The 14,929-nt window shown below is 49.4% G+C and overlaps 1 protein-coding gene across 5 annotated transcripts in view; it reads left to right on the top strand.

Annotated features, from left to right (window-relative positions):
- Nucleotides 1-14,929, top strand: part of LOC110082544 (unconventional myosin-Ig) — a 52,843-nt gene that overhangs the window by 22,723 nt on the left and 15,191 nt on the right. The window contains exons 19-22 of one of the 5 annotated variants that reach the window (XM_073002714.2): nucleotides 7,911-8,015; nucleotides 8,888-9,001; nucleotides 9,455-9,609; nucleotides 12,650-12,932. In XM_073002714.2, coding sequence (XP_072858815.2) covers nucleotides 7,911-8,015; nucleotides 8,888-9,001; nucleotides 9,455-9,609; nucleotides 12,650-12,926 — 651 coding nt within the window. In that variant the 3' untranslated portion in view covers nucleotides 12,927-12,932. Of the gene's footprint in view, nucleotides 1-7,910; nucleotides 8,016-8,293; nucleotides 8,339-8,887; nucleotides 9,002-9,454; nucleotides 9,610-12,649; nucleotides 12,933-14,929 lie in introns of those variants that run through there. The other 4 variants (XM_073002715.2, XR_012088150.2, XR_012088151.2 and 1 more) reach the window with 4 other exon arrangements.

The following is a 14,929-nucleotide window of genomic DNA, read 5'->3' as shown; positions in this document are numbered from 1 at the left end:
CTTTCCTCTAAACCCAGCGTGCCTTCCTTTAGAGTACAAGCGATGCTTCTCGAAGTTTTTCCATTTTTTCCCTTTTAAACAAAAGAAAAGTAATTATTTTGGTGCGTGGTCCTGGAGGGCAAAAAAAAAAGAAAAAAGAAAAAAAAACCACCCAGCAACCCTTAAAGGGGCAGGGGTTCTGTGTATTTTTGGAGAAGCGGCACACGCTGAAAGATTCCCTTCTGTGCTCCTCTAAAGATGCAGGAGGACTAACTCCTACGCTCAGGTTCTGGACCAGATGAAGCCGCCTCTCTGAGTTCAGCCGAGTTCTAGTTTCCATAGAAACCGCTGGGGCTTTTTTTTAAAAAAAGCCCAGTTCCACCTCCTCCTCCTCTCTATTGGATCCGTGTCTCTCTCTCTCTCTGGTTCCCCCAAACACCCCCTTGTTTCTTCTTCTCCATCATCTTCTGTGTCACCTGCATGGACTGTTCTCTTCCCTAGCTGGGAGGAAGGTCCCATTTCAGCGCCCCTTGCTCACTATTCTGTGCAAACCAGAGGCTGGCAGCTTTGGGACCATATTTTCTACCCCTCCCAGACTTTTCAGTGGGACACAGAGCTTGCCAAACATTTTTAAAACAAAGCAGGTGGAATTCGCATCTGGTGGGGTAAAATAGGTTTATATATATATGTATATATTTATTATTATTTTTTGTTCAATCAGGCAGGGAAACCCTGCAAGTTCTGTCAAAAGCTGAATTGTTCCCCTGGAGGCTTCCGGGAGGCCAAAATCCAACATGCACACCCGCCCGCCCCCCCGAGACCATTTTTGGCATGGGGATGGGGAGGAGGAGGATACAAAAATATCTTGGGGTTCCATAAGTGGCCCCGAGGCTGTGATTCACCCACTGTGAATCATAGTCCCGGGGGAAGAGAAGAGTCCGTCGCAGGAAGAGAAAGCCTACGCATGACTCAGGGTGTCAGCGGGGGGGGAAGGCTAGGACATGAATCAGCAGGACAAATGGTGTGCTTTGCCATAACCACCATGGCCATGGTCATTACGAAGAAGACATAAAGCCATAGTATCTTTGAGTCATTGAATCGTGGAACTGGAAGGGGCCTCAAGGCAGGAAGCCACGTCAATGCAGATCTGACAGAGGGTGGTCCGATTTTTCCCTTGAACACCTCCAGCGCTGGAGCCCTGCTCACCGTCTCCCCTTGAGGTCATGGGTTCCATTGTCGCACTGCTCTAACAGTTAGGAAGTATCACCTGACGTTCAATGGAAATCTGGCTTCCTGTCACCTGAGCCCATTGTGGCGTGTCCTGCAACCTGGGATGATGGAGAACAGATCCTGCCCCTCCCTCTGAAGGACAGCCTTTCAAGTCTTTGAAAAGGGCTCTCCTGTCTCTCCTCCATCTTCTTTCCTCAAGGCTAAACCTGCCCAGTTATTTCCATCTTTCCTCAAAGGGCTTGGTTTCTAGCTCCCTGTTCATCCTTGTTGGATAACAATCCTTAGCATTCATATGATACCTTTTTTGAGGATTGAGAGGCTTCATCTTTGCCGCAGGAGAGGCTCTGTTTTCCATCCAGTACCTCAGGAGAGACCTCATCTGTCTGGGAGGCTATAGTTTGGCAGGTCAGTCTGGATGACCTCGGAGATCCTTCTGCTGACGCTCTGAACCGTTGCTCTCCCCCCCATTATTTTGCAAGCTAGCTCCTGATGCCACGTTATGGTTGCAGCTCGGTGCTTCTCAAGGACCTTCTTTAGTTCAGGATTGTTATCTCATCACAACCGCAATTTGGAGGGGAGGCAAGTGCTCAGCAGAGCCCATACCTGTTACTTGTTTCGGACAACCTCTCTCCAGATCTGGGAGCTGCAATACAGAAGGGATGAGGTTCCCAGGCTCTGCGTCTTTAGAATCGGTTGACCGTGCTCTGCTTTTTGGGGGGCCAGCCCCCTTTTTGAAGTCTGGGGTTTTGCTCTCCATTCGCAAATCTTGCCATGCATTGTGTTATGGCTGACCATGTTCGGCTGTCTGCCCTCTTTCTCTTGATCTTTATTATCCCTAAGGAAGATTGTACTAAAGAATTACTTAGAAAACCATTTTAAAAAAAAAGAGGAAGCCGTTTGTTCAAGTAAAGACACAAAGAATTTATTTGTTGTCCGCGGAGAAAGGAAGAGAAGGGGGAAGCGCAATCACACATAGATGTCCAAAGAAAATTAGTAAATTAAACTTAGCTTGTTACCCAGTACTTTATGTATGAAGAGTTCTTTGTAGGAAATAGATTCTGTAAGAGTCCCTTTGAATTTCTGATTTTGATGTTTCTTGGGGGCAGCTAAATTCCGATGTCATGTTTTCTCCCATTAATGGGAATTTGAAACCCAAAAATGCCAGTTCGTTAATCAAAACAGGCTGGGTTTTTTGTCCTATAGAGAGAGAAGGTGCATCTCTGATGGAAGTGGACTAGACAGCTAGTCAGAGGTTAGTTAAGATGTTCCTTCTACCTTTCAAGCAATTCTAGGCTTAATTGATAGAAGGCTGAGCCAGTTCAGGCCATCTAAGATATGGGGTGGGGTGGAGAGATTACTTTGAAGATAGGCGTTAGGAAATAAAAATACAGAATCGCTCTGTATTCAGGAAAAAAAATCTCAACTGTTAGAGCAGTATAACAATGGAACCAATGACTTTGGGAGGTGATGAGCACTCCAATGCGGAAGCATTCAAGAGAAATAATGGAAGAACTGGGCACATTTATCCTTGAGAAAAGAAAACAGAGGGGAGACAGGAGAGCACTTTTCAAATACTTGGAAGGGAGTCATCCAGAGGAGAGGCAGGATCTGTTCTTGGTCATCCCAGAGTGTGAGACATGCAATGATGGGCCCAAGTTACAGGAAGTCAGATTTCGGTAAAATATCAGGAAAAACTTCGTAACTGTTAGAGCAATACAATAATGGAACCAATTATGGACTTTGTCTAGAGGGGCGGGGTATAAGTCTAAATAAAGTAAAGTAGAGTAAATTACCTTGAGAGGTGGTGAGCACTCCAACACTGGAGGCATTCAAGAGAAATTTAGACAACCACCTGGCAGATATCCTTCGATTTGGATTCCTGCCTTGACCGGGGGGTTGGACTTGATGGTCTTAGAGGCCCCCTTCCAACTTCATGGTTCTATGATTTCACGATAGTAGTGACCGCAGGAGTATGAAACCACAGATGCTCTGGGGCGGGTGGGCATTGTTGGTCCATTCAGATTGAGGAGAGGTTATTCAAAGATAGGGTGCCCCTGAACCTATTATTATTGTGATCACAGATGGAGCTACCCCTATTAATTTAAAAAATTCCCTCTGAAAGCCGCCTACTTGTGACTGTGACTGTTCACTTTGGCTTTTCTGGTGCCCTCTCCATTTGTTGGCTTCAGTTCTGGCTCTCCCTACTCAGCAGGGCCACCCCCCCATTTTTTGCCACCAGGATCCGACACAAGGCCACCCAACTTCTAACATGAGGAGAGCAACGCAAGCGACCAGATAGTTGGCTTTAAAAGAGGTGGCTTTTTAGTTTACTAACTGTGTAAAGAAAATAAAGACCAGAAAGTTATGTATGTCACACGGAGCAGTAAACAGCAGAGCACAGAGATGGGGAAAAACATCAGCATAAAACATTTATCAAAGCAATATAAATAAGACTATAAAAATAGCAACGGCGAACTCCATACTGGCGGCACCCTAATGGAGCCATCAAACGCTGGCGGAAAACATTTCAGCGGGTTTCGGCCGGCTCTCTCCAAATCCTAACGGAAGAGAACAAATTTGACTATGAATCTCTCTTGAGCTGTGAAATATCAGGTCCTCCTTCATGGAGGGGTTGAAGAGAGCTCCTCTTAAAATACGCATTAGAACCCAGGGAGCTTTTGCAGCTTCTACCAATTTGGACTAAATAACCCCTCAAGAAATAAGGCTCTAAAGCAAAATGTTGTTTTCAATGTGAGACTTAGGACCGTCATTCTTTGCTGTCCTTTCTAGCCACCTGATCTATTTCCCCCTTTTCCTGGGCGCTTTGGCCTTCTCTTTGAAAAGACAAATGTTCACTGAATGTTGCAAACATTGTTTTTTTGGACTACCACTCCCAGAATGCCTCAGGGTGCACAGACATTGCTAGCAGGGAGGAGGATTAGGGATGTTGTAGTACAAAAAGGGGATGTGGTGATGCTGCAGGTTAAACTGCAGAAGCCTCTGTGCTCCCAGGTCAGAAGACCAGGCATCGTAAGATCGAATCCACACGACGGAGGGAGCTCCCGTCGCTTGTCCCAGCTCCTGCCAACCTAGCCGTTCGAAAGCATGTAAAAATGCGAGTCGATAAATAGGTACCACCTCGGTGGGAAGGTCACGGCGTTCCGTGTCTAGTTGTGCTGGCCACGTGACCATGGAAATGGTCTATGGACAAAATGCTGGCTCTATGGCTTGGAGACGGGGATGAGCACCGCGCTCTAGAGTCGGACACGACTGGACAAAAATTGTCAAGGGGAACCTTTACCTAGTACAAAAAGGAAACTTTGCCAGGCTCGGATGTTTATCTGCTGTCAGCCTTGAGGTTCCCCACCTCCAGCCTGCTGGTGTCCCCCCCCATTCCGTGCAGTAAGGGGCACTTTTGCTTGCAACGGAAGGGCCACCACCTGAGCATAGGTCCTGCGTGACAAAAGGCATGGGGCATCCCCTTGCTACCCACTGGAGACAAACCAGTTGTGGGGTTATGGGGCCCAAGGAGGGACTTCCCCCATGCTCTGGCCATGCAAGAGGCCCTCCATTATACCTGGACTGGTCACTTGTCTCGATGCCGTCTCCTTTCCTCCGGATGCTGGAGCAAAAGAGGACAGCGGAGTGGTTGACATGAATGCAGCTTCTTTAGCATGATTTCTTCCTGGCCGTTGCCCACGGACAGGGTGTCTGTCTGTCTGGAACTCTGGTCCAGCTGCTCCTCCACAGCCTGGTGGTGATGTGGCAGGAGAAGAAGGCAACATTCAGCTCCCTGGTCACCAAACTGGCCTGGCTTGAGCAGGTGTTCCCTGGCCCCTGCGAGCAACGCCTGTCCCTGGCTTCAACTCCGTGGCGACATTGGCAGCCGGCCCGGACCAGCAGAGAACCGTCTCTGCACTCCTCTTTTAACCGGCGTGTTCGTCCCAGACAGCACGTCGACGGTTCCAGACTGGGTGGGGACAGCCCGTATGTGTGGTGGTTTCAGGGGGGCAGCTGGAGAGGGGGGGAGAGCTGTCTGTGGAGTGCCGGCAAATGGCGGGGGGTGGCAGCCATGTAATGGGAGTAGCACACCCTGTTGCAGCCATCTGTTGAGTGTGGGGCTAGTTTTGGAATGACGAATGTCAACCAGCTCTTGGAAAAAGGATTTATCTATATTTATTTATTTATTTTATTTATATCCCGCCTATCTAGTCAATTAAGGCCACTCTAGGATGCTTTCGGATGAGACATGTCAGGATCCCCTACCGAGAAAGTCTGACACACATGTGGCTGGAGGATTTATAGGGTTGTCATCTGAAAAAGAATGTGCTTCTAGTGGTTGTGGTGGGTTTTTCGGGCTCTTTGGCCGTGTTCTAAAGGTTGTTTTTCCTAACGTTTCCCCAGTCTCTGTGGCCGACATCTTCAGAGGACAACAACCTGTGCTCTGGTGTAGTTGGCTAGGGAGCTAGGGAGCTAGCCAACTACATCAGATACTGGAAAAATGCTGTGCTTCTAGCATCAGCATTTTTCCAGTATCACCTTTCTGTATTCAGCATCATCCATCTGTGTCTATCTACCTATCTGTCTACACAGGACATGAAAGAGTGCCCTGGTCTCCTCCAATCTGCTGGCCTCCAGGGGATAACAACTCCCAGCTTTCCCGCTTCTTGGACTACAAATCCCATCTTTCCTTCCTAGCATGGCCCCAGAGCAGCCTCCTTCTGTGTCTTGAGGGTCGTGGCTGGCTGGCTGAGGTGGCAGGCCGTGCTCCAAGCATCTCGGGCTGGGATTCTGGCCGCCTCAGAGCCACCGAGGGGGTTGAACCATCTGTGGTAGGAGAGCAGGAGGGAAAAAAGGGCCTCCCAAAAAGAGGGGACCCCCCCAGAGGGGCCAAGGGATGCAGGAGAGCCCTAAGAAAGGAGAGGTCCAGAGAAGGAAGGCTGGCCGGCCGAAAGGAGAGATCGGTTTGGGTTCAGGCTGGTGCCAAAAAGGAGAAGATGCCTGGCTCAGAAAGGGGTCCCTTCCACCCAGATGTCCTGCCCCGGAAGGCTGCGGTGGGTGGTGCAGGATCCGACCCCTCTTCTCCTGCAGGGTCCCCCTTGTCCCAGCCTGCGGGTCACGGGGACGTCTTGATGAGCAGAATAATGAAGTCATCCTGCCTTCCCTTCCCTTCATTTAATTCTGGAGGGCAGCGGCCCTCCTCCGCCCCACGATTCCCCTGTGGGGATGGAATCAGCTGCGCTGCCAGGACCTGCTGGGGCGTCTGGAAGAAAATGGGCCACGGGTGCGTGTTCACCAGGGCTGCCACAAGAGGTGCGTGGGAGAAGACTTCACAAGAGCATATGGGGGGAAAAATAATTCCCCCCACACACACACATAGTCTCCATGGTGATGTCACACATAGTCTCCATGGTGATGTCACACATAGTCTCCATGGTGATGTCACACATAGTCTCCATGGTGATGTCACACATAGTCTCCATGGTGATGTCACACATAGTCTCCATGGTGATGTCTCCCCAACCCGAGTCCTCTAAGGCAGGAGAGAGGAGTTGCATGAGGGGGCCACCCCTTTCAGGCTTGGCTGTCTGCTCACCAGCGATGGGGATGGAGTCGGCTGAAACAGAATCACCTAGCCCATCGCCCTCCTCCCACCACCACCACCACCACTCCGCTCCCAGGCACAGGGGAAACGCTTCCCTCAGTGCATACCACGAGGGCTCAAAGGAAGCTGCCTGGGAGCCAGCGTAGACCCACCATCCCTTGAGCTTTGGTGTTTTCACCAGATTTTCCAAACCAGCAGCCTTCCGTGTGGGCTGGGCTTGGACTACAACTCCCATAAACCCCAGCACCCCTTAATCCCTATGGGACGAATACAGAAGGGAGGGTGCGTGGCTTGAACCCTTCTTTCTGATTGGATTAACACTTTCAAGAATGTGCTGTCCTTCGCTGGGAATTATTATTATTATTATTATTATTATTATTATTATTATTATTATTATTATTATTATTATTATTATTATTATTATTATTATTATTATTATTATTATTATTATTATTATTATTATTATTATTATTATGTGGGACCTTCTGCTATCAGATGGGATGTGCTCTACTACTTTACCACTGACGGACTTGATTGTCCCGTTCTACTGCATGTAACCCTTCTGAATGTTGTTGCTTAGTCGTTAAGTCTTGTCCAGCTCTTCGTGACCCCACGGGCCAGAGCATGCCAGGCCACCCAGTCTTCCATGGCCTCCCGGAGTTGGGTCAAATTCATGTTGGTCACTTAGGTGACTCTGTCCAGCCATCTCGTCCTCTGTCGTCCCCTTCTCCTCTTGCCCTCACACTTTCCTAACATCAGGGTCTTTTCCAGGGAGTCCTCTCTTCTCATGAGATGGCTGAAGTACTGGAGCCTCAGCTTCAGGATCTGTCCTTCCAGTGAACACTAAGGGTTGAAATCCTTCAGAACAGATAGGTTTGTTCTCCTTGCAGTCCAGGGGACTCTCAAGAGCCTCCTCCACCACCACCATTCAAAAGCATCCATTCTTCGGCGGTCCGCCTTCTTTTATAGTCCACCTCTCACTTCCATACCCCTCCGAATAGGAAAGGCATAATTCTGTGTCCCTCCTCCTCCTGGACTCCTTCTCCCTCCTTGATCCACTAATTCTACAGCTTGTGTTCTCTTTTTTTTCCACCAGGTCCGTGAAAACCCCACCATGGCCACCCAGTTTGCAAAACGGGTGTCAGCCTTGAAGGACAAAGTGCACTTCAACGCCGTGCTTTTCTCATGCCACGTCCGCAAGGTGAGAGCCGCAGACTTCAGGGTCTCAACACTAGACACACCCCAGAACTAGATCCAGTTAGCAGTTAATTCCCCCAACCCCCCCCCAACCCCTGGGAGTCCCAAGAATGAGGCCTTTCTGACTGGCACCTTGGGAAGTGTAGCACTGAGCGCTGGCACGACACTGTAATTCCCAGGGTCCTTGAAGGGAAACCTGGCAGCTAAACTGATGTAAAACGTGTTTCGTTGTAAGGCATCCAACCTAGCATTCTAAGGCACACTGAAATGTTCTCTTGCTAGGACATCCTGAGAACTGTCAATCTCTGGTAGGTGCCTGGGGTAGGTAGATTGCAGCTCCCTCGCCACACTATGATTCCCAGAATTCTTTGCGGGAAACACCTGACAGTTAAACTAGCAGAAAACCCAGCTCCACAGCCTTGAGATGCACTGCCTTCTGGGTCAACTGAAACTAGGTCTTGATCCTGCATCGCTGCAGAAGGTCCTGGCTTTCTTGTTGGTCCCCTTCCAGGGGGAGGAAAGCTACTGTCAGCTTCCCCCGACCTCTCCCCTTCTGGATCTGTTGTGCTAGGGTTCCCACCAGCCCAGCCAGCATGTTGTCTGGGGATCATGGGGCTTGTAATCCTACCCATTTGGAGAACACGCGGCTAGGAAAAGGGTGGCCAAGATACACCTGCATGGGCAAAACCAGTTCAGTGGTTGGGGCAGGAAATTCCAGACAGACGGCATCCGCCGGCTTGACTCGTCTTTCTCTGAAGGTCTGGCTCCAACCTCCGGTTCCTAAGGTTACGGTGTTCTTCTTCACCCCCCCTTCCTTCCTCCCCTCCCTCCCTCCCCCTGGGACTTTTTGGGGTTCCTTCCCACCACCCCTTGCAGATCAACCGCTGCAACAAGAGCACCGACCGAGCCATTCTGATCACAGACCAGCACCTGTACAAGATGGACCCAAAGAAGCAGTACAAAGTGATGCGATCCGTACCTCTGAGCATGGTAAGAGGGACGACCTCTTGGAGGGCTAGCCGAGGGGGAACAGGCAGGACGAGAGGCTTCCGTGAGACCAAGATCGCCGCAGAGCCGGAAACTCAGGGCGGTTCCCTCTGGGATGGGGCCTCGTTGGCTTTCCAGAGGCTGGACAAGAAAGGCCTTTGGTCTCATCCCATGAGGCTTTTCTTATATTCGGGTTCTGAGGGCTGAAGGTTCTCAGGGCAGCGAAGCCTTGGACAGCCACAGGGACACGTTTGCCCTCCCCCGGCGTGGCCTAGCCACAGCTGGCGGCAGGGGGTGGTGGAAGCGGCCATCCAACAGGTCTCCATCGTCCTCCACTGGAGAAGGCTGACACCCAACGTTGTCTTCACAGTTTCCTCAACCCTCTGGTCCCATGTAAGAGACAGAGAGATGAGAGGGTTTTTTAAATTATTATTATTATTTTTCCAACCCTGCCAGGTGACAACAGTGAGCGTGACCAGCGGCGAAGATCAGCTGGTGGTCTTCCACACCCAGAACCAGGACGGCCTGGTGGTGTGCCTCCATAAAATGCAGCCGCCGGACGACAACCGGGTTGGGGAGCTGGTGGGCGTGCTGATGGACCACTTCAGAAGGTAGGCCGTTGTTCTTCGAGAAAGAAAAATGTCAGGTGCTAATTAATTACAGCACAGCCTAAAGGATGGGGGGGGGAACACGTGTCTGAAGATAATGCCTCCACCTCCCACTGGACAGCTGCTGCTGGGAGAGAGTTATTTTTGCCTTCCTTGTTGTGAGGCGGTTAGAGCGAAGCACAGCGTAACTTGGGAGGCTTGACACATGGGGGGGGGGGAAAGCTGAATTTGTCAAGCCTTATTATAGTAATGAAAATAGGGCTGCGTCTCTGCACCAGCCATATCCAGGGACACAGAGATCCTGTTTGCAAACACACCCGGTCGTAGATGGGTCAGTGGTTTGGGATGACCTGCCTTGCAGTGGATCCTGGGCTGAGATGCGGGGAGATTTTTCACTTCCTTGGCTACAGAAGTGGTCAGAAGGGAGGTGAGGTGAGGAAGGTTGGGTTCATCTCCAAGTGTGCAGCAGATGTGAGTTTCTTAGAACTTCCCAGGCAGCCCTGGAGTGTCTGGCAAGGGGTGCCCAAATGCACACATCCACACACCCCAACTTTTAATCCATTAAGTCTGCAGTCTTTTACTCCTTCCTCTTCATATGACTACTATTTGCTTGCTTGCTTGCTTGTTTCCTTGCTTGCTTGCTTGCTTGTTTGCTTGCTTGCTTGTTTCCTTGCTTGCTTGCTTGTTTACTTGCTTGCTTGCTTGTTTACTTGTTTGCTTGCTTACTTGCCTGCTTGTATAGCACCAGAATATTCTGGGCAGGGTACATACAAAACATTTCTTGTAAAAAAAGAAAAAAGAAGCCCCACAATCAAATAAAGTATACGATCAAACAATAACGAAAGGAAATAAGACAGCACAAAGTGCTGATGGCACAGTTTGTCCAGGTAGCAGAACAGAGGTGGCTAAATTCAAAGCAGGCTCCCTTTGAAAGCATCTCGAAAGAGAAGCCTCTTCAGCAGCCTCTTATGAGTTTTATATTTCTTTCTTTCTCCTGTTTATATATCACCTTGTTAATGCAAAAGCAGTGTTCTGGGTGGTTTAAGAAGTGAAATGCAAGGACAATTAAAAGCTCACACTCTTGAAGTTAAGGAGAGAGGAAATTTCCAGAGGCATGATGCCACCCCCACCCCCCGAGAAGGCCTGATTTTTCCCTGAAAATTTGTTGGCCTCCTTCAGCGTAGGCACTTGGAGGAGCCTAGCCGGAGAGGGTCTGGTGGCGTGGGAGGGAGGGAAAACCTTGAGGACAGGTGCTCTCACAAGTACTACAAGTCCCACTACCCCAGCCAAGAGTCTAAGGGGTCATCCACCATATGTGGAGGGCACCAGATTAAGCCATAGCTGGAATCCACATTTATTTACGAGTAAGCCCTGCTGGGTTTTCTAGCCTTGCGCTCTAAATCAAGGTGTGTCTCTGGCAGCTGATTTATTTATTTTATTTTTTTACAAAGGCACATGCCGTTCTCAGACCTTCGGCATCTCTGCGCGGCAACCAGCCTTGCCCCAGATTTCTGTGCTGAGCTTCTAATGGATTCATTCTCTGACGCTTTCTTAGGGCCAGACTTCCCACAGTATTTGGCTGCATGATTGATAAAGCCGCGAGATACAGTAATTTTGTTCCAACTGGGTGGGCAATAAGAAACACCAGCGATGAACAACATTTAGAGTGTCCGCTGTAGGTTTCATATGTTGTCTGCATGATCTCTTTCCCAAGAGCTTGAGGTGTTCAATATAATATGTAACGCTGTATTACATCTTCCCAAAGTCTCTCCATCCTTTATTACAAACACAGCTGTGGAGCCTATAGTAGTTCCAGGCAGGAGAAATACAGGAGGGGACGGGGTTTCCAAACCTCTCCATCCAGCGTTGTTTTTTTCCTCATCAGAAAAGCTGCATTTCCTGGGATGCAGATATTGGTCTAAGTGGGCAATCAGAATTCTATGCAACGTCGTGGTGGAGTGGTTAAATTGCAGTACTGCAGCCAAAACCCTGCTCACAACTCGTGTTCAATCCCACGTAGCTGCCTTGAGGTTCATTCAGCCTTCCTTTCTTCCGAGATTGGTATAAATGGAGTGCCCAGCTCACTGGTGGGGGTGGGCGGGCAATGTGTAGCCTGCATAATTAAATTGCATGAATGCTTTAAGTCCTATGGAGCCGTGTATAAGCAGCCAGGCTTGGCTTTTGGAGAGGTTTGTAGGGATTTGTGACAGAAGCAACACCCTGTTGAAAGCTAAGGAGCCCTTCCTTGCGCCGATCGCGTGCGGACAATTGCATCGGAGGCCTCTACAGTTTCAGGGCGGAAAAGCGGCATGCAACAGCCTCCTTCATGAGAATGCTGAATGCACAGGCAAAAAAGGAGACCTAGTATTAGCACCCGACCCTAACCCTTGACCTGCTCTCCCCCACCCACATCAATCCACCCCCTTGGGCACTGTGTAAAGGCACGTGGGTTCAGTTCCGCCCTCCCCTCCCGCTGTCTCTGGTGGAAACCCAGGAAAGGAGCCTGCGGCTGCGATCCATAATGCCACCCCCATCTGTGGTGGGATTAGTGAGAGGCGCTGTCGACCGGCTGCCGTGGGGCATTCTGGCACGAACCTGCCACCCGAGGGATGGAGCCGGGGAGTGGGCGTCTGAGCTGGGATTAGGCGTGAAGGGCCGATGACCCAGAGACTCCCATTGATGGCTAAAGAAGTGGGTTCCTGCTGCCTCCGGCTTTTCCTAGCATTGTTATCTTTTTCCAACACTTCTTGCCTTCTCAGGATGTGCCCAAAGTAGCCCGAGTTTTATCATTTTTGTCTCTAGAGATAGTTCAGGCTTGATTTGATCTAGGACCGACTTGTTCATCTTTTTTTGTGGGCCAAGGTATCTGCAAAATTCTCCTCCAGCACCATATTTCGAATAAATCCGTATTTTTTTTTTCTTGTTGGCTTTCTTTGCCTCCAGCTTTCACATAGTAATTGGAAATACCTTTGTATTGATTATCTTAGTCTTTGTCTCTAGTGGGACATACTGACACTAACGATCATCTCTATTTCCTTCATAGCTGTCCTTCCGATTCTCAGTCTTCTGATTTCTTGGCTGCCGTCTCCCTTTGGGTTGATGATCCAACAGAGATCTACAAACTCTGTCACTATTTCAATTTCTTCATGGTCAATGTTAAAGTGGTGTCATTCTTCTGTAGTCATGATTGTGGCCTTCTCCTTATTCAACTGCATCCTTGCCTTTCCCACTTTCTTCTTTCACTTTCCCTAAAAGCCATTCTAAGCCACTGTCGCTTTTTGCCCGTCCTACAGTACCATCTGCTTATCTTAAATTATTGACGTTTCTTCCACTGCTTTTCATTCTGGCTTCATCAAAATCTAGTCCAACCTTCTGTACGATATATTCTGAGCACTGACTGAACAGACAGGGAGGGTGAAGTATACCATTTTCTGGCACGTTTCCCACCCACCCCCCTTGAGCAAGGGGTTGAACTACTAGATGGAGGCCCCTTCCAACACCATGATTCTGATTCACCTTGATCCTGTTCTCACAGTGGCCAGCCAGGTGGTACTCATGACAGTCCACAGGCAGGGAATGGTTTTAATGGGGCCCTCATGCTCAGGGGCCCTCCCTGCCCCCAACAATTGGCCAACTGAGGACCACTTCCTCCACAGAACTATAGAGTCTTAGAATCCTGGAGTTGGAACGGGTCTCTAAGGCCATGGAGTCCAACCTGCCCTGCTTAATGCAGGAACCGAAGTCAAAGTAGATCGGGCAGGTGGCTGCACAGTTTTCTCTTGAAGGTCTCCAGTACTGGAGGGCCCGCCACCTCCCAAGTGAATGGGTTCCATTATCGTACTGCTCTAACAGTCAGGAAGTTTTTTTCCCTGACATTCAACCAACATTTGGTCTCCTGCCACTTGGGCCCATGGTGGCGTGTCTTGGACTCTGGGATGATGGAGAACCGATCCTTGAGGGGCCGTAAGCACTGAGTCTTCTCTCTCTCTGTGTATTAGGCACGCACACAGCTTTAGGAAGAGAAGCCGTGCAGTGTTCCTAGTCTTGTAAGATATGGCGAACGGATTATTTCCTCTCACGAAAAGCCCTCTAAAACCCTGGAAGGCATTTTCTGAATTGGCTCAGTGCAAACGCCTGCTTTTCCGATGCCCACCTTCATATCCAGCTGTGTGAGCGGGCCTAACCTCTGTCGGAATCAGCCCCCGTCCTTCTTTTCGGTGCATCAAATGGGTCACCATAGCAACGGGCTCAGGAATACAATGCTGTTATCCCGCCATATGCTTCCACAGCCCTGTCAGCTCCCTGCAAGGGTGGGAAAGGGGGGTGGATAGTTTCCCTCGCCTACCCCCCCCCCATTTGCTCATGGGTGAATTAGGGGTTGTGACTAAGAAACCGGGGGATGTGCATAGTTCCGGATTCCTTGGTGCAGAGTGCAAGGAACGGATCACATCTGTGGGGGTACAGCTAGCACGCCTCTGCCAAGAAACCCAGCTCACCTCAGCTCACGTCATAGGCCTTTCACTCCTGACTCCCATGGCAGGAATCCGAAGGGGCGCGCACGACAGTGGTCTGAAGCACTAAAGAGCAAGGAATGGAAACTATTTTGGACTGCTGGGTGGTTTTTAGACTACCACTCCCAGAATCCCCTCTTGTAGTCCAAGAAAGCTTCCGAGCCATGTTCCCAAATATTTTGTAGCCTTAGAAGTGAGTCAGTCGTTCTTTAGAGTCATACCTGCTCATTCTTCCAATAGCCGTTCCCAAAGGTTAGACTTACATTGGCAGAACGGACAAAGAGGTCTGTTTCCAGTCGTTGCCTGTTTTCTCCCCTCCTCCCTTTTAGATGTTTGCTTATCCCAAAAGAAAGGGACCGTGGATGGAAGCGTTTGGTGTGGCTCCACCACAGAATGTGTCGCAGAACGCTATGATCATCTAAGAAGGAGATCTTAGAGACGCAGGCCTAGAGCAGGCGGGGAAAATGGTGTAGGACTTGGAACATCTTCCAATTTAAAGGTCCCTACTTTAGTGGGAGCTGCTCAAAGAGGGAAGGGCACCTTTTAGAGCATGTAGTTCTAAAATGTGTGTTTTTAAAAGTCGGGTTTTCTTTTTATAACATTTGCACCTTGTAAAGGCCTATGGCCATAAACCATGAAGTTTTGACCGATTGACTGACATCTTCCAATGGATGGGCGGGTGAAATGCATCAGAGATTTTGATTTCTTTATTCAGGGAAAAAAGAGTTAAGGGGAAACAGAAGGACAGATGTATATAATAATGGAATTTTGGAGAGGGGGGGGGACACAGTCAAAGGAGATTATTTTCCGAT

The sequence above is a fragment of the Pogona vitticeps genome, chromosome 6 (assembly GCF_051106095.1).
Source record: "Pogona vitticeps strain Pit_001003342236 chromosome 6, PviZW2.1, whole genome shotgun sequence".
Classification (NCBI taxonomy): domain Eukaryota; kingdom Metazoa; phylum Chordata; class Lepidosauria; order Squamata; family Agamidae; genus Pogona; species Pogona vitticeps.
Note: the sequence above shows the minus strand (reverse complement) of the source record. Positions and strands in the feature narration are given on the sequence as shown.